Below are 27,262 nucleotides of genomic sequence, written 5' to 3'. Positions count from 1 at the left end.
TGAATATAATGGGGAAATGGATAGGTAGTGAACAGATAAAGAGGCAGCTGTTATTACTTCATTAATACTACCTTGAATGGCATCTTTTGGTGAGTTAAATGCTCTTCTCCTCTCAAAAGTTGATTAGCTAAGTTATCATATTACCATTTGTTTTCTCAAGCATCCATATTTGAAGTGTTAAGCTATTTCACTTGCAGTAACAACCTTGCTTTAAAATACTTCAATGACTGCTCTGATGGCAGGACCCATCATGCTCAGCATCGAGTTTACAGGTTGAATTTGCCATGTGAAATGATTATAGCTGCCCAGAGATAATTAGAAAATAGTATTATTTTTGTCTAATTTTCATCATGCAACAAGCAAGAGTTACACATGGAGATACACATAACACTCATTTCCATTTCCCATGCTCATTTTTTCCATTAATTCTCCTTGTCTTTCTGCACTCCCTATAATCATTTTAATTCAGCCTTTCTGGGGAGTGAAGTGTAAGATAGACATGGATCAGTAAGGGGCCATGCCTCATGATGTTTATAGCCCTAAAGATAGTGTTACCAGATAAAACAGTTCAAACTGAGATGATTTGAATTTTATGTAAATAACAAATAAGCTTATATACATATATATATATGCCCCATGAAATTCATCAAATATGTCTATAATTCATCAAATAATTATTCATTGTGTATCTTAGGAACAAGACAAGGGTGTCCACTCTCACCACTATTATTCAACACAGTTTTGGAGGTCCTAGTTATAGCAATCAGAGAAGAAAAAGAAATAAAAGGAATCCAGATTGGAAAAGAAGTAAAGCTGCCCACTGTTTGCAGATGACATGATACTATACATAGAAAACCCTAAAAATACTATCAGAAAATTGCTAGAGCTAATCAATGAATTTAGCAAAGTCACAGGACACAAAATCAATACACAGAAATCACTTGCATTACTATATACTAACAATGAAAAATCAGAAAAAGAAATTAAGGAATCAATCCCATTCACGATTGCAACAAAAAGAATAAAATATCTATGAATAAACCTACCTAAGGAGACAAAAGAACTGTATACAGAAAATTATAAGATGCTGATGAAAGAAATCAAAGATGATATAAACAGATGGAGAGATATTCCATGTTCCTGGGTAGGAAGAATCAATATTGTGAAAATGACTATACTACCAAATGCAATCTACAGACTCAATGTGATCCCTATCAAATTACCAATGACATTTTTCCTAGAACTAGAACAAAAAATTTCACAATTCATATGGAAACACAAAGACCTCAAATAACCAAAGCAGTCTTGAGAAAGAAGACTGGAGGAATCAACCTTCCTGACTTCAGATTATACTACAAAGCTACAGTCATCAAGCCAATATGGTATTGGCACAAAAACAAAAATATAGACCAATGGAACCAGATAGAAAGCCCAGAAATAAACCCATGTACTTATGGGTACCTAATTTTTTACAAAGGAGGCAAGAATATACAATGGGGCAAAGACAGACTCTTCAACAAGTGGTGCTAGGAAAACTCAACAGCTACATGTAAAAGAATGAAATTAGAACACTTTCTAACACCATACACAAAGATAAATTCAAAATGGATTAAAGACCTCAATTGAAGACCAGTAACTATAAAACTCTTGGAGGAAAACATAGGCAGAACACTCAATGACATAAACCAAAGCAAGATCCTCTATGACCCACCTCCTAGAGTAATGGAAATAAAAACAAAAGTAAACAAGTGGGACCTAATTAAACTTAAAAGGTTTTGCACAGCAAAGGAAACTTTAAACAAGCTGAAAAGACAACCCTCAGAACGGGATAAAATAATAGCAAATGAAACAACTGACAAAGGATTAATTCCAAAATATAGAAGCAGCTCATAAAACTCAATATCAGAAAAAATCCAATCAAAAAGTGGGCAAAAGACCTAAACAGATATATCTCCAAAGAAGAAAAACAGATGGCTAACAAACACATGAAAAGATGCCAATATCATTTATTATTAGAGAAATGCAAATCAAAACTATGGCTGATTCATGTTGAGGTTTGACAGAAAACAGTAAAATTCTGTAAATTATACTTCAATAAAAAATAAATAAATGAAAAAAAAAACTACAATGAGATATCACCCCACACTTGTCAGCACGGCCATCATCAAAAAGTCTACAAACAATAAATGCTGGAGAGGGTATGGAGAAAAGGGAACCCTCTTGCACTGTTGGTGGGAATGTAAATTGATACAGCCACTATGGAAGATGGTATGGAGATTTCTTTAAAAACTAGGAATAAAACCACCATATGACCCAGCAATCCCACTCCTAGGCACATACCCTGAGGAAACCAAAATTGAAAGACATATGTACCCCAATGTTCATGCAGCATTATTTACAATAGCAAGAACATGGAAGAAACCTAGATGTCCTTCAATGGATGAATGGATAAAGAAGTTGTGGTACATATACATAATGGAATACTACTCAGCCATAAAAAGGAATGCATTTGAGTCTGTTCTGAGGAGGTGGATGGACCTAGAACCTATTATACAGAGTGAAGTGAATCAGAAAGAAAAAGATAAATATCATATTCTAACACTGCAGGTGACTGCAGCCATGAAATTAAAAGACACTTACTCCTTGGAAGAAAAGTTATGACCAACCTCGATAGCATATTCAAAAGCAGAGACATTACTTTGCCAACAAAGGTCCGTCTAGTCAAGGCTATGGTCTTTCCTGTGGTCATGTATGGATGTGAGAGTTGGACTGTGAAGAAAGCTGAGCGCCGAAGAATTGATGCTTTTGAACTGTGGTGTTGGAGAAGACTCTTGCGAGTCCCTTGGACTGCAAGGAGATCCAACCAGTCCATTCTGAAGGAGATCAGCCCTGGGATTTCTTTGGAAAGAATGATGCTAAAGCTGAAACTCCAGTACTTTGGCCACCTCATGCGAAGTGTTGACTCATTGGAAAAGACTCTGATGCTGGGAGGGATTGGGGGCAGGAGGAGAAGGGGATGACAGAGGATGAGATGGCTGGATGGCATCACTGACTCGATGGACGTGAGTCTGAGTGGACTCCGGGAGTTGGTGATGGACAGGGAGGCCTGGCGTGCTGCGATTCATGGGGTCGCAAAGAGATGGATAGGACTGAGCGACTGAACTGAACTGAACTGAACTGAACACATATACGGAATCTAGAAGAATGGTACTGAAGAACTTATTTGCAGGGCAGCAGTGGAGAAACAGACAGAGAGAACAGATTTATGGACATGGAAGAGGGGAGGAGAGGATGAGATGTATGGAGAACGTAACATGGAAACTTACATTACCATATGTAAAATAGATAGCCAATATGGGAATTTGTTGTATGCATCAGGGAACTCAAATGGGGGCTGTGCATCAACCTAAATAGGTGGGATGGGGAGGGATATAGGAGGGAGGTTCAAGAGGAAGGGGACATATGTATACCTATGGCTGATTCATGTTAAAGTTTCACAGAAAACAATTAAATTCTGTAAAGCAATTATCCTTTAGTTAAAAATAAACTAATTAAAAAATAATTATTTGTTGTGTATTTGAAATTCAAATTTATATGGGTAACCTGAATTTTATTTGCTAAATCTGGCAACCATACTCAGGATGTGCTTTCAACTGCTGAGGCCCTAGTTGGGTATATGCATGTCCTCAACTCAGCATGCATGAAGCCCAGCACATAGAAAGGGAAGAGACAGTCATCACAATTACAGAGAGCACAGCATCTTCTAAATGTGGATGGTGAGACACCAGGGAAGAATTTGGGCTTTGGAGACATTTAATCTGGAATAAAATTCATCTTTACTATTTATCAGCTGGGCATATTGATTTTACTTCCACTGACCTTGTTTCTTTATGTGTGCAATAAGAATTAAAAAAAAGAAAAAAAAACTATCTTGCAAGGCTTTTTAAGAATTTTTATTTTTTGGTCCTACACTTGTCTTTGTTTTTCATTAACAGTGGTTTCACTGATGCATTAGCCTTTATACGAGCAGATTTCTTACATACGTACCACGTAGCTTCTCAAATATGCTATCACCATGCCCATGCATGACCCCATGGACTGTAGCCCATCAGTCTCCTCTGTCCATTAGATTTCTCAGGCAAGAATATTGGAATGAGTTGCCATTTTTTCCTCCAGGGATTGAACCTGGGTCTCTTGAGCTGCAGGCAGATTCTTTTCTGACTGAGCCACCTGCAGAATCCCACTAAATGAATACAGGATTATTTTTTTCTGGACCACAAATCCAACCACTCAGATTATGGCAGTTTTCTACATGATCTAACAACTTTGAAAGGTAAAACAATGTGACTCATGTGAAACTGCCCAGTATGCTCATAAGTTATAATATTCAGCAAATGTTATTAATTTTCTTTCCCCATTTCTCATAAGTGCCTGCAAGCTTTATCAAAACAAAGAGACTATATTCTGTATGCTTTTAGCTTAGTACAGTCTTCTGCTTCAAGATTCATCCAAACAAATACCGTGAATGAAATCCTCTTGAGAGGAATGAAGGACACATATAAGGGGGCTGTCTGACTAGACAAGCAACTTTTACTTGATTTCCTCCCTGGTGTCTAGTTCTGTTGGAAACACTAATAAAGGAATGCAGCCATCCGGCATAAATAGGCCGAAGGTATGACATCTCTTTAGAACCAAATTTTGAAACAAGATCTCCAGAATTCACAGACTGTGCTCTTTTTAGAGAACTGAAACTGTAAACTTAGATGGCATTCCCTGGAATGCCCTGGACAATGGCTCCCATTCTTCAAGATAATATTAATGTTGGGACTTCCCTAGTGGTCTGGTGGTTAAGACTCTGTTATTACAAATCATGGGACACAGGTTCGATCCCTGGTCATGGAACTAAGATCTCACATGCCACGTGTGGCCACACACACACACACACACACACACACACACACACACACAACTCTATGCCAGTAGTAGTAGTTACAGAACTCTGTAAATATACCAAAAATCATTGACTTTTACAAGTAAAGCAAGTGAATTGTATAGTATATAAATTATAACTCAATTAAAATCTTTTATAAAAGTAAAGAACCCCAGGTTTTTATGGAGTTACACGTTTGAAAAAAAAGATAACATTCATGTTAAGTTTCTCCTTTCCAGAAGAATCAGAGCGATGGAGACAGACTAAAGGGAAACTTCATCATTTGGTCAGAAATCCACATCACTGAAGTTGCTCCAAGGAGGAAAAACAGTTATAGTAGCTCATTTGACTGACATTTAAGTGCCAGGCTTTGCAGTAAATGCTTTATATGCTCTACGTATTGATATTTGATCTTCCCAACAATCCTTTGAGATTGATAAGGCCATTATCCCTCTCACACAGATTGGAAGCTCCAAGATTCGAGATGATGAATCCCAGGCTGTAGGTTACACATTTACTAAAAGAATTAAGTCAAGTTTACCTGTCTTTTATGTCAGTTTCTCACTTTGTAGACAGAGATGTGTGCATGTGTGCTAAGTCCCTTCAGATGTGTCAGACTCTTGGCGACCCCATGAACTGTAGTCCACCAGGCTCCTCTGTCCTTGGAATTCTCCAGGCCAGAATACTGGAGTGGGTTACCATGCCCTTCTTTGGGGGATCTTTCCAACCCAGGCATTGAACCCGCTTCTTTTACATCTCCTGCATTGGCAGGTGGGTTCTTTACCACTAGCACCATCTGGGAATCCCATAGACAGAGATCTCCTACATCAAATGCTAAAAACTAAGAGCACAGAACTACTTCATCAGATATCTAAGGCTGAAAACAGAAATTTACATTTGTAATCAGTGCCTGGAATGAAAGTTAAAGTTGAAAGCTCTTGAATTATGTTATTTTGATGACTTAATTTATTCCATTATTCTGCTTCTCAAACTGTAATGATGACTCTAACAGAAACCACAGACTTACAAGTGATAACAACCAATTCAGGAGCTAGTCGATGAGAAGATACTTGGTCAATTAGCATCCTCTAAGACAGCAGTGCCCCACCTTTTTGGCACCAGGGACCAGTTTTGTGGAAGACGATTTTTCCACAGACCCAGGGAGATGGTGAGGGGTGGTTTGGGGATGATTCAAGCACATTTCACTTATTGTGCACTTTATTTCTGTCATTATTACGTCAGCTCCACCTCAGACCATCAGGCATCAGAACCCAGAGGTTCTGCTGCTCTAGGACACTGGCCCACTTCCAGGGATGCACAGAATACTTGAATGGGCTACAAGCCACATCTCTGCAATCCTACCCTTGCCTCAAAGCACAGTCCAAAGTCCATTATGTCCATGGCTTTGCTCACTGCACCTCATGCCCCTCCTACCCCAGGTGTCTGCCTTTGGCCGTTTCTCTATGCTTGACACAGATAAATGGAAATTCCTTTATATAATGTTAACAGTGTTGTTCAAAGAGTAAGCCTTCGGTGAATATTTGAAGTAAAATCCCAAGCTTGGCCCAATATCTGGGATTTTGCATGCAGTGCCTTCAGGCAACCTCTACGCATGCCTACTGACAGAATATGCAATTTAAATGAAATCTGATCACTCTCTGCATGAAACCTCTGCGGCTTTCTTTTGCAATGAGATAAAATTATACTTCTTTGGAAGGGCATCATAAAGTCATCATAATCTGCTCTGACCTAACTGACCAATCATACCGTCTACCTACCACACTGCCTTTCATGTGTGTTACTTGCTCCAATTACCCGGGTCTTCTTGTCATTTCCTAAAACCCTTGTGTTCTTTTATCTCTTTCTTTAAAAAAAAAATTTATTTCTAATGGAAGGATAATTGCTTTACAATATTGTGTTGGTTTCTACCATACATTTACATGAATCAGCCACAGGTATACCTATGTCACCTCCCTCTTGAACCTCCCTCCCTCCTCCCACCCCATGCCTCATTTTTCTTTTTTTTTTTTTATCTGTGTTCTTCCTTGTTCCTTTCCCTCATGTTTCCTTCTACAATTACCCCCCTGCAGGAATACTGTTTGTTCTTCCACGTAAAGATGTTCCCAACTGTTCCAGTGAGATGTGGATGCTCTTCCCTCTCTTTTTCTTTCTCCCAAGATTTACCAAGAGTATGGTCCCTAAGATCCTACCTCTAAGAAACATGCTTCTCTGGAAGAATAATTCAGAAAAGGTTGCCTCCTATAATCTTCTCTGTTAGAGTTATGAGTAGAAGTATACCAAAGGTTTTGTGAAAATGCACAACAAAGGCATAGAACCTAGTGTTCCCCACATGTATGTGAGTTCACATGTATGTGAACCAAACCCTATTTACATGTGTGAATATGAACCACGTACTAACATCTGGCAGATGTTGGAGAAAATTCTCACATTTTTGTAAATAATAAATAAATCACTAAAACATCAATCAAAGTCCTTTTTGCACTGAACTGCAATGATTAGTTTTGCAAGTCTGTCCCACACACTGAATGTAAACTTTCTTCAGAGTCTTTTGTATTTGTCTTTGTGTTGCTCTGGGCTGGCACACAGCCTGACCTTCTAAAGTGGCTCCGTGAATTCTGAATAGCTGAACCATTGAGAGCCCATGAAATAGACTCTTTGTTTATTGAGAAGCAGCAGTATTATCTTCACTATGCTGCAGCTTCAGATGTTCCATCCAGCACCCATTTTTTTCCCCTCTCTCCTATTCTGCAGATCCATCCTGGCTCCTGAAGCAATGGTCAGGGAAAACTGTATGTAAAACTCCATTTGTTTTTTTTTAACCACTTTGGCATTTACTTTCCAATGACAATCTGAACTTTTTAAAAAACTTTTTTCTAGAGCATTTCAGAAGATGTTTAGAACCTACTATCAACTACTGAATATTCTAGATAATTGGTATATAAATGTAATTAACTAGATTATGGTTAAGATCTCAGTTTTTTTTGAATCCAGTTTGACAATTCAAAAATCCAGCCCTTTCTGTTAGATTTTAATTCAATCTGATTAAACACAATCATAATTCATATAAAGTTCAGTAATTTTATGAGTGTCTAATCTATACAAATATTTCCATAGAAGCAACCAGAAGTTTCACTCTTGGCTGATCTGGATCTTCCATATAGCATTTAAGTGTCCGAAATCCACCTACCATTAAATTGATATAACTCATGCTTCATTATATTACAAAAAAGTTGATGAGAATCAATCCAAGGTTGTGCTGAAGTCTATATAGTTACTACCTACACAGAAACTCCTAGTCTAGTCACTCAGCAGCTTTATGAAAATCATCCTAACATTAATAAAGCAAAAGTGTACTAGCCCTATGCCATCTTTCAGTGAACAGCCCTGCTTTTTCAAACAGTTCACAACAAATACATTCCTCAGTGTCTACGTACAAAACTTCATTTGTCAAATCCAGTCTATAAATGTATGTATTTACATAAATGCCCATTTCTCCTTTGTAGAAACCATAACTAATATACCTATATATTTTTCTAGTGTATCTCATGATTATAGCCCTTCCTCATGGAAGATAACTGAAAGAATCTGACCCCATCTGAAAAATCTGTTTAAACTAAAATTATGAATTTAGTTTATTCGATGAAGTAGTCTGACTTTGTTTAGACACTTTTACTTCTAACCACTGGAGGTACCAATATGTACTAATGACTAATGTTAAATTAATTATACATATAAAGCCAAAATATCATCCTTACACACATGGCTAGGAAGTTTTGAGGAAGAATAAGTCAAATCAAGGTATCTCTTTATTCAAAGGAAGGAAGGAAGGAAGCTTGGAGATGCTTGTGAATAAGAGAACTGAATTATTAGCTCTTATACTGAAATTTACATTTAAAAATTCATAGTGTAAAGAGAGGGATTGGTCACATTGTTGAAGAGAAAAATAAATGAGAAAATAAGACTGTTTCTTAAGCAGCATTTTGAGAAATCATTGGGAAGATGGTTCAGCTCACTATTCCATTAGGCACATGTCAGAGATGGATGTGCAAGGCTTTTATATCACAATGGCATTCAATAGTAGAGGTACTGAAGTAATGCCACTCAATCGTCTTTATCACTAAGAAACCTTCCAGTATAATACAACTTCTGTAGATTATTTTCCATGAGATACAGAAACTATCAGCCAATGGGAGCCTTCTGCTACACATGGCAGTTAAAATTCTGAATGTAAAACTATAAACTGGCATCTGGTTCATTTTCATTGTTTGTCACTTATATAATGTGAATTATTACCTAAGATTCTTATGACCTCATGGTACTTGGAAAACATTACCTCTAAACTTTAGGGCTACATACAAAATTGCATTGTCAGTTGAAACACTGCTGGAGAACAACCTCTCTCAAATCAGATCACATCAGATCAGTTGCTCAGTCGTGTCCGACTCTTTGCGACCCCAGGCCGGGCCTCCCTGTCCATCACCAACTCCCAGAGTTCACCCAGACTCACGTCCATCAAGTCAGTGATGCCATCCAGCTATCTCATCCTCTGTCATCCACTTCTCCTCCTGCCCCCAATCCCTCCCAGCATCAGACTCTTTTCCAATGAGTCAACTCTTTGCATGAGGTGGCCAAAGTACTGGAGTTTCAGCTTTAGCATCATTCCTTCCAGAGAAATCCCAGGGCTGATCTCCTTTAGAATAAACTGGTTGGATCTTCTTGCAGTCCAAAGGACTCTCAAGAGTCTTATCCAACACCACAGTTGAAAAGCATCAATTCTTCGCCACTCAGCCTTCTTCACAGTCCAACTCTCACATCCATACATGACCACTGGAAAAACCATAGCCTTGACTAGACGAACCTTTGTTAGCAAAGTAATGTTTCTGCTTTTCAATATGCTATCTAGGTTGGTCATAACTTCCCTTCCAAGGAGTAAGCGTCTTTTAATTTCATGGCTGCAGTCACTATCTGCAATGATTTTGGAGCCCAGAAAAATAAAGTCTGACACTGTTTCCACTGTTTCCCCATCTATTTCCCATGAAGTGATGGGACTGGATGCCATGATCTTCGTTTTCTGAATGTTGAGTTTAAGCCAACTTTTTCACTCTCCACTTTCACTTTCATCAAGAGGCTTTGTAGTTCCTCTTCACTTTCTGCCATAAGCGTGGTGTCATCTGCATATCTGAGGTTATTGATATTTCTCCCGGCAATCTTGATTCCAGCTTGTGTTTCTTCCAGACCAGCGTTTCTCATGATGTATTCTGCATATAAGTTAAATAAGCAGGGTGACAATATACAGCCTTGACGTACTCCTTTTCCCATTTGGAACCAGTCTGTTGTTCCATGTCCAGTTCTAACTGTTGCTTCCTGACCTGCATACAAATTTCTCAAGAGGCAGATCAGGTGGTCTGATATTCCCATCTCTTCCAGAATTTTCCACAGTTTATTGTGATCCACACAGTCAAAGGCTTTGGCATAGTCAATAAAGCAGAAATAGATATTTTTCTGGAACTCTTTTGCTTTTTCCATGATATCATGAACCCCTTATCGTGTTAGGCATTCAACAGCAAGCCATTAGTAGAATTCAAGAACTCTGTGGAAGACTAAAATAGGCATTTCTCCAAAGAAGACATACAAATAGCCAAAAGGTACATGCAAAATGCTCAACAGCACTAATTATTAGAGACATGCACATCAAAACTGCAATTAGGTACTACCTCACACTAGTGTAGAAGGGTGATCATCAAAAAATCTACAAACAATAAATGTTGGAGAGGGAGTGGAGAAAAGTGAATCCTCTTACACTGTTGGTGGGGATGAAAACTGATACAGACACTATGGAGAACATTATGGAGGAGCCATAAAAAAAAAAAAAAAAAAAACAGAACTGCCATATGACCCAGCAATACCATTTCTGGGCAAATACCAGGAGAAAACCATAATTCAAAGAGACACATGAATCCCAATATTCATTGCAGCACTATTTACAACAGTTAGGACATGGAAGAACCTCAATGCACATCAATGGAGGAATGAATAAAGAAGATGTGATATACACACACACACACACACAAATACACACACACACACACACACACACACACACACAAACACAATGGAATATTATTCAGTTATAAAAAAGAACAAAATTGTGCCATTTGCAGAGATATGGATGGATCTAGATAATTATACATTATGAAGTCAGAAAGAGAAAAACAAATACCATATATTAATACATATATGTGAAATCTAGAAAAATAGTAGAGACAAATCTGTTTGCAAAGCAGAAATACAGACACAGCTGTAGAGGACAAAGGTATGGACACCAAGGAGTGGGAAAAGAGGGGTGGGACAAACTGGGAAATGGACCATATGCACTACTGATACTACGTGTAAAATTGATAACTACTGAGAACATACTGTACACTGCTGCTGCTGCTAAGCCACTTCAGTCGTGTCCAACTCTGGGAGACCCCATAGACAGCAGCCCACCAGGCTCCCCCATCCCTGGGATTCTCCAGGCAAGAACACTGGAGTGGGTTGCCATTTCCTTCTCCAATGCAGGAAAGTGAAAAGTGAAAGTGAAGTCACTCAGTTGTGTCTGACCCTCAGTAACCCCATGGACTGCAGCCTTCCAGGCTCCCCCATCCATGGGATTTTACAGGCAAGAGTACTGGAGTGGGGTGCCTCTGCCTTTTCTGCTTACTGTATAGCATAGGGGTAAAAAAGAAAAAGAAAGTACTATCTGTTTGTAGGACATATATTAAGGTAAAAATTCACTCCAGTATACATGAGAAGCAGAGGAATGCTGTTTGATTCCATTTATATGAGATACCTAGAATAGTCAAATTCATAGAGTCAGAAAATACATTAGTAGATACCCAGGGCTGTGGCTTGAGGGTGAGTGGGGAGACAGGGAGCTAGTGTTTAATGATGACAGAGTTTCAGTTTAGGAAGGTGAAAAATTTGGGAAATGAATGATGGTGAGAATTGCACAACAACTTGAACATACTTAGTGCCCTTGAATGCACAATTAAATATTATTAAAATAGTATGCTTTGTAGTATGTGACTTTTATAACAATAAAAAAAAATTTAAAAAAAGAACTCTGGAGGAAGATAGACTTTGATTCAAATCCTGCTTTGCCACTTCCTTGCTCTTTGGATGAGATATTTCACCTAAACAGACATCAGTTTGCCATTTTTAAGTTAAGGATATAAATAGTTTCTACCTCATGCAAGTTTTTGAGAGTACAATGAACTAATATAAATCTGGTGGCACATGTCAAGCATTAAATAATGGGAATATAGTACTCTGAGATACCTGCTTTTTCATGTGATTTAATATAAGAAAAAAACTAAACAAATACCCTCTTGAATGAATACATTTGAATTAACACCCTCTACAGACACATTTATCCATAAACTACCATTTTATTTTATAAGATAATATGACATAGTCAAGTGAATATAAACATTTCTGTCCCAAATAAATCTAATTCAGAGATTTCAGCCCAAAGGAGGAGTTGCTCACTACTATATGTCTAATGCCATTTTATAAATTAGGGCATATACATGAATTCATTTGACTACCATATGAGTTTGTTAGATTTAAAGGAACACACACCAAGTCATTCAGAATAAGCAGCATAGCTTTAAAGAAAGTATCCCTATTTGTATCATCTAAACAGAATTAGAAACTGGTCGTTTCTCAGGAAATCCTCTTTAGAGATTACTAAAATATTCTAAAACTATTTTTTTTTACATGAAGGGATGAAGAGATATTAAATATATGGTAAAGTTTGAACCTTGAAATCCTAAAGGAAATCAGTCCTGAATATTCATTGGAAGGACTGATGCTAAGGCTGAAGCTACAATATTTTGGCCATCTGATGCAAAGAACTGACTCATTGGAAAAAACCCTGATGATGGGAAAGATTGAAGGCAGGAGGAGAAGGGGGCAACAGAGAATGAGATGACTGGATGACATCACCAATTCGATGGACATAAATTTGAGTAGTTCCATCCGGGAGTTGGTGATAGACAGGGAAACCTGGTGTGCTACAGTCCAAAAGTCAGACACGACTGAGTGACTGAACTGAACTGAAAAGTTTGAAGTAATAATGTTCTCAATTCTGAACCTACATGCATACTTTAGATGACAGACATTTCTAACTCTCTGCTTATTAAAAACTCAGTATTTCTTCCTTTTGTGTTCTTTATATTTTAGCTTCAAAATGTAGGAGTATTTTAGAATATCTTTTTAAGATTTTAGTTAAAAACCTCACTTGTCCCAAATTTTATAAATATTTTGATTTCAAAAATATACCAGCATTTACTTAGACTGCATACATATATTATGCTATCCTAAACACAATATCAAAGCACAAACAAGACATTTAACTGACAGACTTCATTTTATTTTTCCATATGAGTATGAAAAAAATATTGCATAAAAAATCTCCCAACACAATATTTAGCTCTTCCTGTGGTTTGGTAATACGTTTGCAAATGGCACTGCATTTGCCTTTATATGAGCATTTTTTCTGCCTAGAGCATCAGATTCATCAGGGTATTGTCAGAGGCATGGCTGTGTAACAAATAGCTCAAAGGCTATACTGAGATATGCTCCATGACAGAGCACCTGACAGAGTAGAAAGATAATTTCTCAGTTAAGAAATCCCTCTCCATGATCGATGCACCTTCCAGACTTGACCAGGCTGACATGCCCTTTGGCTAGCTGTCTCCTCTGGATGACTGGGTGCATTTCTCACACAACTCAACAAGCACTTATGCTTACAAAAAAACTTTGTCTATAACATCTCCTAATGTATCCATGCTATGAGGAAAAGTTTGAATATCTGACATTAAAAGTATAAATTTCTCCCTCATGCACACGTCGAGTAGGTTACATCATGAATTCAAGAAATATTTTTGATTATTAGTTTACTATAAGTCTTTTAATTTTTTTACAAACAACTTTGCATTTTTACACACCTCCAAACTCCTTTCCTAACTATGTCAGTAAACTGTGTTTTTTAAAATGATACTACATTGAAAGAGATGGGAATACCAGACCACCTGACCTGCCTCTTGAGACATCTGTATGCAGGTCAGGAAGCAACAGTTAGAGCTGGACATGGAACAACAGACTGGTTCTAAATAGGAAAAGGAGTATGTCAAGGCTGTATATTATCACCCTACTTATTTAACTTATATGCAGAGTACAGAAATGCTGGGCTGGACTAAGCATGAGCTGGAATCAAGATTGCTGGGAGAAATATCAATAACCTCAGATATGCAGATGACACCATCCCTATGGCAGAAAGTGAAAAAGAACTAAAGGCCTCTTGATGAAAGTGAAAGTGGAGAGTGAAAAAGATGGCTTAAAGCTCAACATTCAGAAAACGAAGATCATGGCACCTGTTCCCACCAGTTCATGGCAAATAGATGGGGAAACAGTGGAAACAGTGACAGACTTTATTTTTCTGGGCTCCAAAATCGCTGCAGTTGGTGATTGCAGCCATGAAATTAAAAGACGTTTACTCCTTGGAAGGAAAATTATGATCAACCTAGATATTAAAAAGCAGAGACATTATTTTGCCAAAAAAGGTCTGTCTAATCAAGGCTATGGTTTTTCCAGTGGTCATGTATGGATGTGAGAGTTGGACTATAAAGAAAGCTGAGCACCGAAGAATAGATGCTTTTGAACTGTGGTGTTGGAGGAGACTCTTGAGAGTCCCTTGGACTGCAAGGAGATCCAACCTGTCCATCCTAAAGGATATCAGTCCTGGGCATTCATTGGAAGGACTGATGCTGAAGCTGAAACTCCAATAATTTGGCCACCTGAAGCAAAGAGCTGACTCATTGGAAAAGACCCTGATACTGGGAAAGATTGAGGGCAGGATGAGAAGGGCACGATGGAGGATGAGATGGTTGGATGTCATCACTGACACAATGGCATGTTTGGGTGGACTCCAGGAGTTGGTGATGGACAGAGAGGCCTGGTGTGCTGCAGTTCATGGGGTCACAAAGAGTCGGCCACAACTGAGCGACTGAACTGACTGACATTCTAAAGCTGTATCTGTTTGTTGAAATTTGCATTGTTCCAATCCCATGTTGCATCATTAGAAAAATCATGAATATATTTACCAAAAAATACTTTTGAGTGCTAACAGTTTTATGCACATTAGGTTTGGCATGGCATATTCAACAGGATAATCATTCTTCAATATTGAAAAATCAATCCAAGACGCTTTTTGGTGAAGTGTTTTTACTGAAGTTAATGTCCTCTTTTCAGTTCTAAAGCAGTGACACTAGCGAAATAGAAAGGTTCTGACTAAGTAGAAGGAAAGCGAAGCTAGTATAGACTTGGACTAGAGAAACGCTTGATACAGTTTATCCACTTCGGCTGGTACCCAGCTTGAATTCCTCCCCCTTGCTCCTCCCCTTTATCCCCAGGAAGATGTTTCTCAATTTCCTAAGCCCATTTAGTGGCTTTCATTTTCATTTTATTTTTTCTTTCATTGTATTTTGCCTATGCGTTTATTTTTCTGCCTATGCATCTTAATAGCCCTTGTTATATCACTTCAATTATGTGTAGCTTTCTCTATTTTTAGTTTCACAGTCTTTGGTCATTAAGGGATGTGGATTATATACCTGCATTTTCCATATCTTATACCTTTAGCATATAGTAAGTGTGATAAATGCATAATAATTAACTAATAATAGAATTCTTAAGCATATGATTTGCAGTTCTCTGCTATAAATAAGAAATTGTTGAACTCGATGTGTTCGGGTTTTGAGTCTGATCACTGAGTGCACATATGCCATGGCCACTAGGAATACAAGGAACTGGGGAAAAGATGTATGTGTAAGATCATGCCATATGAGAATTCAGATGCCACAACTAAAGATTGTAAAGATCCTACATGCCACAGTGAAGATCAAAGAGCCCAAGTGCTGCAACTAAGATCTGGTACAGCCAAATCCTATTTTTAATTTTTATTTTTTAAGGATTATCACCTTATGATCTATGTTCCAACCCAAGGAAAGATGAAATTTGCATTACTCAAAGCAAGGATGATCAAAGTTGAGAACAAAGGTATTCTGGAATTCATTAATACATAAGTGGCACTGATTATTTGTAAGCCACACCGATAAACAGACATAATCAAATTTCTAGAGAGTATGCCTATATATTGGCTAACCAATTTAATTTATACCTAGAGATGCTGTAGTATTAGGATGATATCATCTTCCATGGGACAATTTTACCCATGTGGATTTTAAAATTACGAGTTAAATCTCAAAAATACTTATTCCCAAAGCAATGCACAGAATATTACACATTCAGTTAGAGGAATCTGTGGGGGAGGAGGGGGGAATAGTGTCTAGAATTAGTGAGGTCAGTGAAAACAGTTCATTCATTGTCTGTAAACCTATTCATCATTAAGAATACTCCATTATTTGCCATTATCTGGGCTCCAAAATCACTGCAGATGGTGACTGAAGCCATGAAATTAAAAGACACTTACTCCTTGGAAGGAAAGTTATGACCAACCTAGATAGCATATTCAAATGCAGAGACATTACTTTGCCAACAAAGGTCCGTCTAGTCAAGGCTATGGTTTTTCCTGTGGTCATGTATGGATGTGAGAGTTGGACTGTGAAGAAGGCTGAGCACCGAAGAATTGATGCTTTTGAACTGTGGTGTTGGAGAAGACTCTTGAGAGTCCCTTGGACTGCAAGGAGATCCAACCAGTCCATTCTGAAGGAGATCAGCCCTGGGATTTCTTTGGAAGGAATGATGCTAAAGCTGAAACTCCAGTACTTTGGCCACCTCATGCGAAGAGTTGACTCACTGGAAAAGACTCTGATGCTGGGAGGGATTGGGGGCAGGAGGAGAAGGGGATGACAGAGGATGAGATAGCTGGATGGCATCACTGACTCGATGGATGTGAGTCTCAGTGAACTCCGGGAGTTGGTGATGGACAGGGAGGCCTGGCATGCTGCGATTCATGGGGTCGGAAAGAGTCGGACACGACTGAGCGACTGATCTGATCTGATTCATACTAAGTACTCAGTTTAACTCTGCCTTTAGCCAACCACTTCCCTCCAAGACAAACTCGACTGCTGGAGTCAGATATTTGCACATTTAGAATCCATTCCCTGTAAGTTTTTTTTTTTTTTTTTTTAATTTTAATTAGAGGCTAATTACTTTACAATATTGTGGTGGTTTTTGCCATACATTGACATGAATCAGCCATGGGTATACATGTGCTCCCCATCCTGAACCCCCTCCCACATCCCTTCCCATCCCATCCCTCAGGGTCATCCCATTGCACCAGCCCTGAGCAATCTATCTTTAAAGTTGTACTTTGACTTCAACTTTTTTAAGACTCATTGTAACACCAGTTAGACTTGAGATTCATATAGATGAATGAGACAATAGCTTCTTATTTTTGCTTACTGGTAACTAAATGATTTTGAATGTTTTAAAAGAGACCTCATAATACATGTCTTGATTCCACAGCAAATCATTATACTGTAAGGTATCAGTGCCACTGAAAATCCTCAGGAAAATTTCAATAGGATAACAACTCATTTGTTTCTTTCAATAACAATAATTATCGTTGGTGTAGCAAGTTTATCTTACCATAACCATGGCCACACTGATTGTGGAGTTTAATGCTATGCCAGTCCCACACACCACCAGGCCTTGTTTCTTATATCTACAGTCATTCTACTACACAGTTTCTGGAGCCTCTCTTCTCTGAGCCAGCAATCATCACCACATAATGGAGACATTTCTCTACTGATTAGATTAAGTACTTGCTATCCTCAAATGATTGTTGATACTGTTTCCCATGCTGCTATAGCCCATCATCATCAGTAAAAGAGGAAAGTACAAACCACATATCTTTCTCAAAAATTTATACTCTACCACATCACCATATCCACAATTTCCTGTAATTCCTAGTCCACATGACTACAACCTCTTCATGCCAACAATTTGAGGGCACACATGGTAACTATTCATCAATTCCATTCAAACTATACATTCCTTATTCATTTCATTACATACCTATCTTATAGTCTGCGATGCTTCATTTCAATATTATCTTGAATTACATTGCTCTTATAAGCTTTGATCACATCTATCTAGCAAAACCCCAAATATGTAGAAACTAAGCTCTCTTTTTTTTCTGTGATCTAATACTTAGATAATAAAGCACTAACAAGTAATATTGTACAACAGGAATATCAGTTTTAATATAAATATGTAATCACTGATTTCTAATTAACTCTCAAAACTTATAAAAAATATAACTATCAATATCTTCTACCAGACACAACAAAGGTACCCAGAATTCAAAATTTCCAAACCTAATCTAGTAAAAATCTACCATAAATCTGTTTTTTAAATCTTATTTTTCAGAAAATGGACCCACATTTTATCTAAACATGCAAACTATAAATCTTGTATTCATCCCTAATAATCACCCTTATATACCGTTCAACATCAATTCCTTTCAAATACTTATTGCCATGTTTCCAATAACTATCAATTTTTCACATCTTCTATTATCACACTATTCTTTCTTTAATTAATATATTTTTTATTGAAGGAAAATTGCTTTACAGAATTTTGCTGTTTTCTGTCGAACCTCAGCATGAATCAGCCATAGGTATACATATATCCCCTCCCTTTTGAACCTCCCTCCCATCTCCCTCCCCATCCCACCCCTCTAGGTTGATACAGAGCCCCTGTTTGAGTTTCCTGAGCCACACAGCAAATTCCCATTGGTTATTTATTTTACATATGGTAATAAACTTTCCATGTTACTCTTTCCATACATCTCACCCTCTCCTCCCCTCTCTCCATGTCCATAAATCTATTCTTTATGTGTGTTTCTGCACTGCTGTGCTGAAAATAAATTCTTCAGTACCATTTTTCTAGATTCCGTATATATGTGTTAGAATATGGTATTTATCTTTCTCTTTTCTGACTCACTTCACTCTGTAGAATAGGTTCTAGGTGCATCCACCTCATTAGAACTGACTTAAATGCATTCCTTCTTACGGTTGAGTAATATTCAATTTTGTATATATACCACATCTTCTTTATCTATTCATTCATCAATGGCCATCTAGGTTGCTTCCATGTTCTAGCTATTGTAAATAGTGCTGCAATGAACAATGGGACACATGTGTCTCTTTCAATTTTGGTTTCCTCAGGGTATATGCTTAGGAGTGGGACTGCTGGGTCATATGGTAGTTTTATTCCTAGTTTTTTAAGGAATCTCCATGCTGTCTTCCATAATGGCTGTATCAATTTACATTCCCACCAACAGTGCAAGAGCATTCCCTTTTCTCCACACCCTTTCCAGAATTTATTGTTTGAAGACTTTTTGATGAGGGCCATTCAGATTGGATATTATCACACTATTATGAACTAATATTATTCTGCCTCAAATAGGTCTTAGAAATCTTCAATTTTATATTTATCAGTTTTATTCCCTAATTATCGTCTGAAAATTTCCTAGACTATAAGTTCCATCAAATCAGCTTTTATTGCTCATTTTTACTCATTATATTATCTGTAGCATTTTACAGTTTTTTCTTTGCTTAGAGTGAGCAATTGATACATATTTGCTGAATTAATGGATGAATGGATACACAAATGCAAGCAAATTTACAGGTATTATCACAATAAACATAAATGTATGAAGCAAGCATTCATATCTATATTATATAAGAGAAAAACCTAAAGTTCAACAAAAGCCAATCAAGGAGAAACTATAAATTCTGATTCATATTTGGATCTTCAACATCACTAACTTTAACTCCTAGGTATCTCTCCATTCTAGTACCATGATGCCTATCAATCAGCCCTATGGAATGTGTTTTTAAATCATTTTATTATAATATAGATTCAGAAAATTATGTACAATTCTTAATGTAATTATCTATGAGTACAGAAAATAATTACTGTGGGAGGTATTCTAATCTTAAAAAAAAAAAAAAAACATAGACTACAAATACTTTCAAAATAATTATTTTAACTTTGTAAATGAAAACATTAATAGAACCCATACTCCAGAATTAAGATTGACCAAAAATGCATCCAAATTATTCACTATGCAAAAGAAAAAAAAAGAGCAGAAAGTAACAAAAACTGATATTATTCAACCATCACCATTATTGTCTACCATTTATTGAGCATATGCCATTTTACAGACATTGTGTTAAGCAATATATGCATGAAATAAAATAGGAACTAGTTTACCCCTATTTACAGATAAGAAAATTAAGAATTAAGAAAGCAAACAAAGCCAGAAGCCAAATCCAACTTCTGTCAGGTTTCAAAGCAGCACTTAACATTAAATTGCCTTCTCAATAAGTAGTTAAGTCATTCATTTTGAGCCACTACTTAGTGAAAAATTGACAAAAACATTTTGTTTTTACTACTAATAGCATCTGATAGTGAGGCATTTCAATCACAATCAGATGAGGAAGAAGAACACTATACACATGATCAAACTTAGCTTTTCTGGATATATAAGGAGAAAATCGTTTAGTCTTACCCATGAATTCAATCCCCAAGTGGTCTGCTACACCAAAGTCAGCACATAAGGAAGGAAAACAGAAAATGAGAAAAAGGTTAGAGAAAACTCCACACAGAAATCAATGCTTATCAGACTAACCTTTCAAGGCAAAGACGGTGTCTCAGTTATAACAATGTTTGCTTGCAAAAGATAATTTACACTTTGTCCACAATTAGGGGTACCATGAACACTGATTGGTATTTCCCAACAGTCTGGAATTGAGATGGAATAATATTAGCATGTATGCTAAGTATTATTCCCTGGTGGTTCAGTGGTAAAGAATTCTCCTGTTAATGTATGAGACATGGGTTCTATCCCTGGGTCAGGAAAATACCCTGGAGGAGGAAACGGAACCTACCTCAGTATTCTTGCCTGGGAAATCCCATGGACAGAGGAGCCTTGTAGGCTACAGTTCATGGGATTGCAAAAGAGTCAGACATAACTTAGGAACTAAACAAAAACAACATGCTAAGAATAAATTTAGCCCATAAAAAGGAAAGAAAGGAAGAGGGGAAGGGATGATGGAGAAAAGGAAGAGAGCAGGGAAGGAAGGAAGGAAGTGAAGGAAAAACAAACAAAAAAACTATTCATACAAACCATGCTACTGCTAAGTTGCTTCAGTTGTGTCCAACTCTGTGCGACCCCATAGACAGCAGCCCACCAGGCTCCTCCGTCCCTGGGATTCTCCAGGCAAGAACACTGGAGTGGGTTGCCATTTCCTTCTCCACATACAAAGCATATCAGGAGCTAAAGTTACTTCAGGAATTCATCATATTTTATGTAGAATAACACTCATTTAACGCTGCAAGGATATCCAACCAGTCCATTCTAAAGGAGATCAACCCTGGGTGTTCTTTGGAAGGAATGATGCTAAAGCTGAAACTCCAGTACTTTGGCCACCTCATTCGAAGAGTTGACTCATTGGAAAAGACTGATGCTGGGAGGGATTAGGGGCAGGAGGAAAAGGGGATGACAGAGGATGAGATGGCTTGATGGCATCACCAACTCGATGGATGTGAGTTTGAGTGAACTCTGGGAGTTGGTGACGGACAGGGAGGCCTGGCGTGCTGCAATTCATGGGGTCTCAAAGAGTTGGACACGACTGAATGACTAAAGTGAACTGAACTGAACAATAAACTAATTTGAACGTCTATGTTAATAATAGGTAGGTAAAGAACATCCGGAAAGAATGAAAGGATGGAGACAAAGCAAAAACAACAACCAGTTGTGGATGTGACTGGTGATGGAAGCAAGGTCCAATGATGTAAAGAGCAATATTGCATAGGAACCTGAAATGTTAGGTCCATGAATCAGGGCAAACTGGAAGTGATCAAATAGGAGACGCCAAGAGTGAACATAGATATTCTAGGAATCAGCGAACTAAAATGGAATGAAATGGGTGAATTTAACTCAGATGACCATATATCTACTACTGTGGGCAGAAATCCCTTAGAAGAAATGGAGTAGCCATCACAGTCAACAAAAGAGTCCAAAATGCAGTACTTAGATGCAATCTCAAAAACGACAGAATCTCTGTTCATTTCCAAGGCAAACTATTCAATATCATGGTAATCCAAGTCTATGCCCCAACCAGTAACGCTGAAGAAGTTGAAGTTGAATGGTTCTATGAATATCTGCAAGACCTTCTAAAACTAACATCCTAAAAAGACATCCTTGGCATTATAGGGGACTGGAATGCAAAAGTAGGAAGTCAAGAAACACCTGGAGTAACAGGCAAATTTGGCCTTGGAGTACGGAATGAAGCAGGGCAAAAAAGCTCATAGAGTTTTGCCAAGAGAATGCATTGGTCATAGCAAACACCCTCTTCCAACAACACAAGAGAAGACTCTACACATGGACATCACCAGAGGGCCTACACTGAAATCAGGTTGATTATATTCTTTGCAGCCAAAGATGGAGAAGCTCTATACAGTCAGCTAAAACAAGACCGGGAGCTGACTGTGGCTCAGATCATGAACTCCTTATTGCCAAATTCAGACTTAAATTGAAGAAAGTAGGGAAAACCACTAGACCATTCAGGTATGACACAAATCAAATCCCTTATGATTATACAGTGGAAGTGAGAAATAGATTTAAGGGATTAGATTTGATAGATAGAGTGCCTGATGAACTATGGATGGAGGTTCATGACACTGTACAGGAGACAAGGTACAAGACCATCCCCAAGAAAAAGAAATGCAAAAAGGCAAAATGGCTGTCTGAAGAGGCCTTACAAATAGCTGTGAGAAGAAGAGAAGCAAAAAGCAAAGGAGGAAAGGAAAGATATAAGCATCTGAATGCAGAGTTCCAAAGAATAACAAGGAGAGATAAGAAAGCCTTCCTCAGCAATCATTGCAAAGAAATAGAGGAAAACAATAGAATAGGAAAGACTAGAGATCTCTTCAAGAAAACTAGAGATACCAAGGGAACATTTCATGTAAAGATGGGCACAGTAAAGGACAAATATGGTATGGACCTAACAGAAGCAGAGGATATTAAAAGGTGGCAAGAATACACAGAATAACTGTACAAAAAAGATCTTCACAACCCAGATAATCACGATGGTGTGATCACTCACCTAGAGCCAGACATCCTGGAATACTAAGTCAAGTGGGCCTTAGGAAGCATCACTATGAACAAAACCAGTGGAGGTGACGAAATTCCAGTTGAACTATTTCAAATCCTGGAAGATGATACTGTGAAAGTGCTGCACTCAATATGCCAGCAAATTGGAAAATTCAGCAGTGGCCACAGGACTGGAAAAGGTCAGTTTTCATTCCAATCCCTAAGAAAGGCAATGCCAAAGAATGCTCAAACTACTGCACAATTGCACTCATCTCACATGCTTGTAAAGCAATTCTTAAAATTCTCCAAGCCAGGCTTCAGCAATATGTGAACCACGAACTTCCATTTGTTCAAGCTTGTGTTAGAAAAGGCAGAGGAACCAGAGATCAAATTGCCAACATCCGCTGGGTCATTGAAAAAGCAAGAGAGTTCCAGGAAAACATCTATTTCTGCTTTATTGACTACGCCTAAGCCTTTGACTGTGTGAATCACAATAAACTGTGGAAAATTCTGAAAGAGATGGGACTACCAGATCACCTTACCTGCCTCTTGAGAAACCTGTATGCAGGTAAGAAAGCAACAATTAGAAGTGGACATGGAACAGGAGACTGGTACCAAAGAGGAAAGGAGTCCGTTAAGGCTGTATATTGTCACCCTGCTTATTTAACTTATATGCAGAGTACATCATGAGAAACACTTGGCTGGAAGAAGCACAAGCTAGAATCAAGATTGCCAGGAGAAATATCAATAGCCTCAGATATGCAGATGACACCATCCTTATGGCAGAAAGCAAGAAGAACTAAAGAGCCTCTTGAAAGTGAAAGAGGAGAGTGAAAAAGTTGGTTTAAAGGTCAACATTCAGAAAACTAAGATCATGGCATCTGGTCTCATCAGTTCATGGCAAATAGATGGGGCAACAATGGAAACAGTGAGAGACTTTTATTTTTTGGCGCTCCAAAATCACTGCCGATGGTTACTGCAGCCATGAAATTCTAAGACGCTTGCTCCTTGGAAGGAAAGTTATGACCAACCTAGACAGCATGTTAAAAGCAGAGATATTACTTTGCCAACAAAGGTCCGTCTAGTCAAGGCTATGGTTTTTCCAGTGGTCATGTATGGATGTGAGAGTTGGACTGTGAAGAAAGCTGAGCACCAAAGAATTGATGCTTTTGTACTGTGGTGTTGGAGAAGACTCTTGAGAGTTCCTTGGACTGCAAGTAGATCCAACCAGTCCATTCTGAAGGAGATCAGTCCTGGGTGTTCATTGGAAGGACTGATGCTAAAGCTGAAACTCCAATACTTTGGCCACCTCATGTGAACAGTTGACTCTTTGGAAAAGACTCTGATGCTGGGAGGGATTGGGGGTAGGAGTAGAAGGGGACGACCAAGGATGAGATGGCTGGATGGCATCACCAACTCAATGGACATGAGTTTGGGTGAACTCCGGGAGTTGGTGATGGACAGGGAGGCCTGGAGTGCTGCAGTTCATGGGGTTGGACATGATGAGCAACTGAACTGAACTAAACTGAACTGAAAGATTCGGACATGACTGAATGACTGGACTGGACTGAAAGAACATCTGGATGAAACACCTTAACCAGGAACTCTTTACCCTTCACAAAAAAATACATTCTGCCCTATCTTTTCCCCCTTTATTTGTTAGATGAGGAAACTGCATCAATGAGACTAAAAATCTTAACATGAGGAAGATTCAGGCACAAATCCCATCTATCTGACCCTTTAGTCCTGTGACTGTTACAAACTCGACAGTGCTTCCTATCCAAAACTCATGGCAGATGCATCCATGTCTGTTTTATATTCCTCTGTTCAGCACACCATTTCAACCACCTAAGCATTAAAGGAAAAAAGATAGGACACTGAAAGATGAACTCCCCAGGTCAGTAGGTGCACAATATGCTACTGGAAATCAGTGGAGAAATAACTCCAGAAAGAATGAAGAGATGGAGCCAAAACAAAAAGAATACCCAGTTGTGGATGTGACTGGTGATGGAAGTAAAGTCTGATGCTGTAAAGAACAAGACTGCATAGGCAGCTGGAACGTTAGGTCCATGAATCAAGGCAAACTGGAAGTGGTTAAACAGGAGATGACAAGAGTGAACATCGACATTTTAGGGATCAGTGAACTAAAATGGACTGGAATGGGTGAATTTAACTCAGATGACCATTATATCTATTATGGTGGGCAAGAATCCCTTAGAAGAAATGGAGTAGCCAACATCATCAACAAAAGAGTCTGAAATTCAGTACCTGGATGCAATCTCAAAAAGACAGAATGATCTCTGTTCATTTCCAAGGAAAGCCATTCAGTATCACAGTAATCCAAGCCCATGCCCTGACCAATACTGCTGAAGAAGTTGAATGGTTCTACAAAGACCTATAAGACCTTCTAACACTAACATCCAAAAAATACATCCTTTTCATTATAAGGGACTGGAATGCAAAAGTAGGTGGGCAACAGATAACTGGAATAACAGGCAAATTTGGCCTTGAAGTACAACATGAAGCAGGGCAAAGGCTAACAGAGTTTTTCCATGAGAATGCATTGGTCATAGCAAACACCCTCTTCCAACAACACAAGAGAAGACTCTACACATGGACATCACCAGATGGTCAACACCGAAATCAGATTCATTATATTCTTTGCAGCCAAAGATGGAGAAGCTCTATACAGTCAGCAAAAACAAGACTGGGAGCTGAGTGTGGCTCAGATCATGAACACCATATTGTCAAATTCAGACTTAAGTTGAAGAAAATAGGGAAAAGCACTAGACTATTCAGGCATGATCTAAAACAAATCCCTATGATTATACAGTGGAAGTGACAAATAGACTCAAGGAACTAGATCTGATAGACAAAGTGCTAGAAAAACTATGGATGGAGGCTCATGACATTTCACAGGAGGCAGTGATCAAGACCATCCCCAGAAACAGAAATGCAAAAAGGCAAAATGGTTGTCTGAGGAGGCCTTACAAAGAGCTGAGAAAAGAAGAGAAGCAAAAGACAAAAGAGAAAAGGAAAGATATAAGCATATGAATACAGAGTTCCAAAGAATAGCAAGGAGAGATAAGAAAGCCTACCTCAGTGATTAATGCAAATAAATAGAGGAAAACAATAGAATGGGAGACACTAGAGATCTCTTCAAGAAAATTAGAGGTAACAAGGGAACATTTCATGCAAAGATTGGCATGATAAAGGACAGAAATGGTATAGACCTAACAGAAGCAGAAGATACTATGAAAGGTGACAAGAATATATGGAAGAACTATACAAAAAGATCTTCATGACCCAGATAACCATGATTGTGTGATCACTCACCTAGAGCCAGACATCCTGGAATACAAAGTCAAGTGTGACTTAAGAAGCATCACTAGGAATAAATCAATGGAATTCCAGTTGAGCTATTTCAAATCCTAAAAGATGATGCTGTAAAACTGCTGCACTCAATATGCCAGCAAATTGGAAAACTCAGCAGTGGCCACAGGACTGGAAAAGGTCAGTTTTCATTCTAATCCCTAAGAAAGGCAAAGCCAAAGAATGTTCAAAGTACTGCATAATTGTACCCATCTCACACACTAGTAAAGTAATTCTCAAAATTCCCGAAGCCATGCTTCAACAGTATGTGAACCTTGAACCTCTAATGTTCAAGCTGGATTTTGAAAGGCAGAGGAACCAGAGATCAAATTGCCAACATCCACTGGATCATTGAAAAAGCAATAGAGTTCCAGAAAAACATCTATTTCTGCTTTATTGATTATGTCAAAGCCTTTAACTGTGTGGATCACAACAAACTGTGGAAAATTCTTAAAGAGATAGGAATACCAGACCAACTGACCTGCCTCTTGAGAAATCTGTATGCAGGTCAGGAAGCCAACAGTTAGAACTGGACATGGAACAACAGACTGGTTTCAAACTGGGAAAGGAGTATGTCAAGGCTGTATATTGTCACCCTGCTTATTTAACTATATGTTGAATACATCATGCAAAATGCCAGACTGGATGAAACACAAGCCGTTAACAAGTTCATCAGGAGAAATATCAATAACCTTAGATATGCAGATGACACCACCCTTATGGCAGAAAGAAAAGGAGAACCAATGAGCCTCTTGATGAAAGTGAAA

At 38.2% G+C, this 27,262-nt stretch overlaps 1 protein-coding gene across 6 annotated transcripts in view; it reads right to left on the bottom strand.

The window, feature by feature from the left end:
• The window catches only part of NRG3 (neuregulin 3), a 1,237,517-nt gene that overhangs the window by 128,664 nt on the left and 1,081,591 nt on the right, over positions 1-27,262 (bottom strand). For 4 of the 6 annotated variants that reach the window (XM_059882571.1, XM_059882573.1, XM_005226444.5 and 1 more), the window contains exon 4: positions 20,538-20,564. In XM_059882571.1, coding sequence (XP_059738554.1) covers positions 20,538-20,564 — 27 coding nt within the window. The remainder of the gene's footprint in view (positions 1-20,537; positions 20,565-27,262) is intronic. The other 2 variants (XM_059882572.1, XM_059882574.1) reach the window with 1 other exon arrangement.

The sequence above is a fragment of the Bos taurus genome, chromosome 28, assembly GCF_002263795.3.
Source record: "Bos taurus isolate L1 Dominette 01449 registration number 42190680 breed Hereford chromosome 28, ARS-UCD2.0, whole genome shotgun sequence".
NCBI lineage: Eukaryota > Metazoa > Chordata > Mammalia > Artiodactyla > Bovidae > Bos > Bos taurus.
This window is presented reverse-complemented; position numbering and strand designations above follow the sequence as displayed.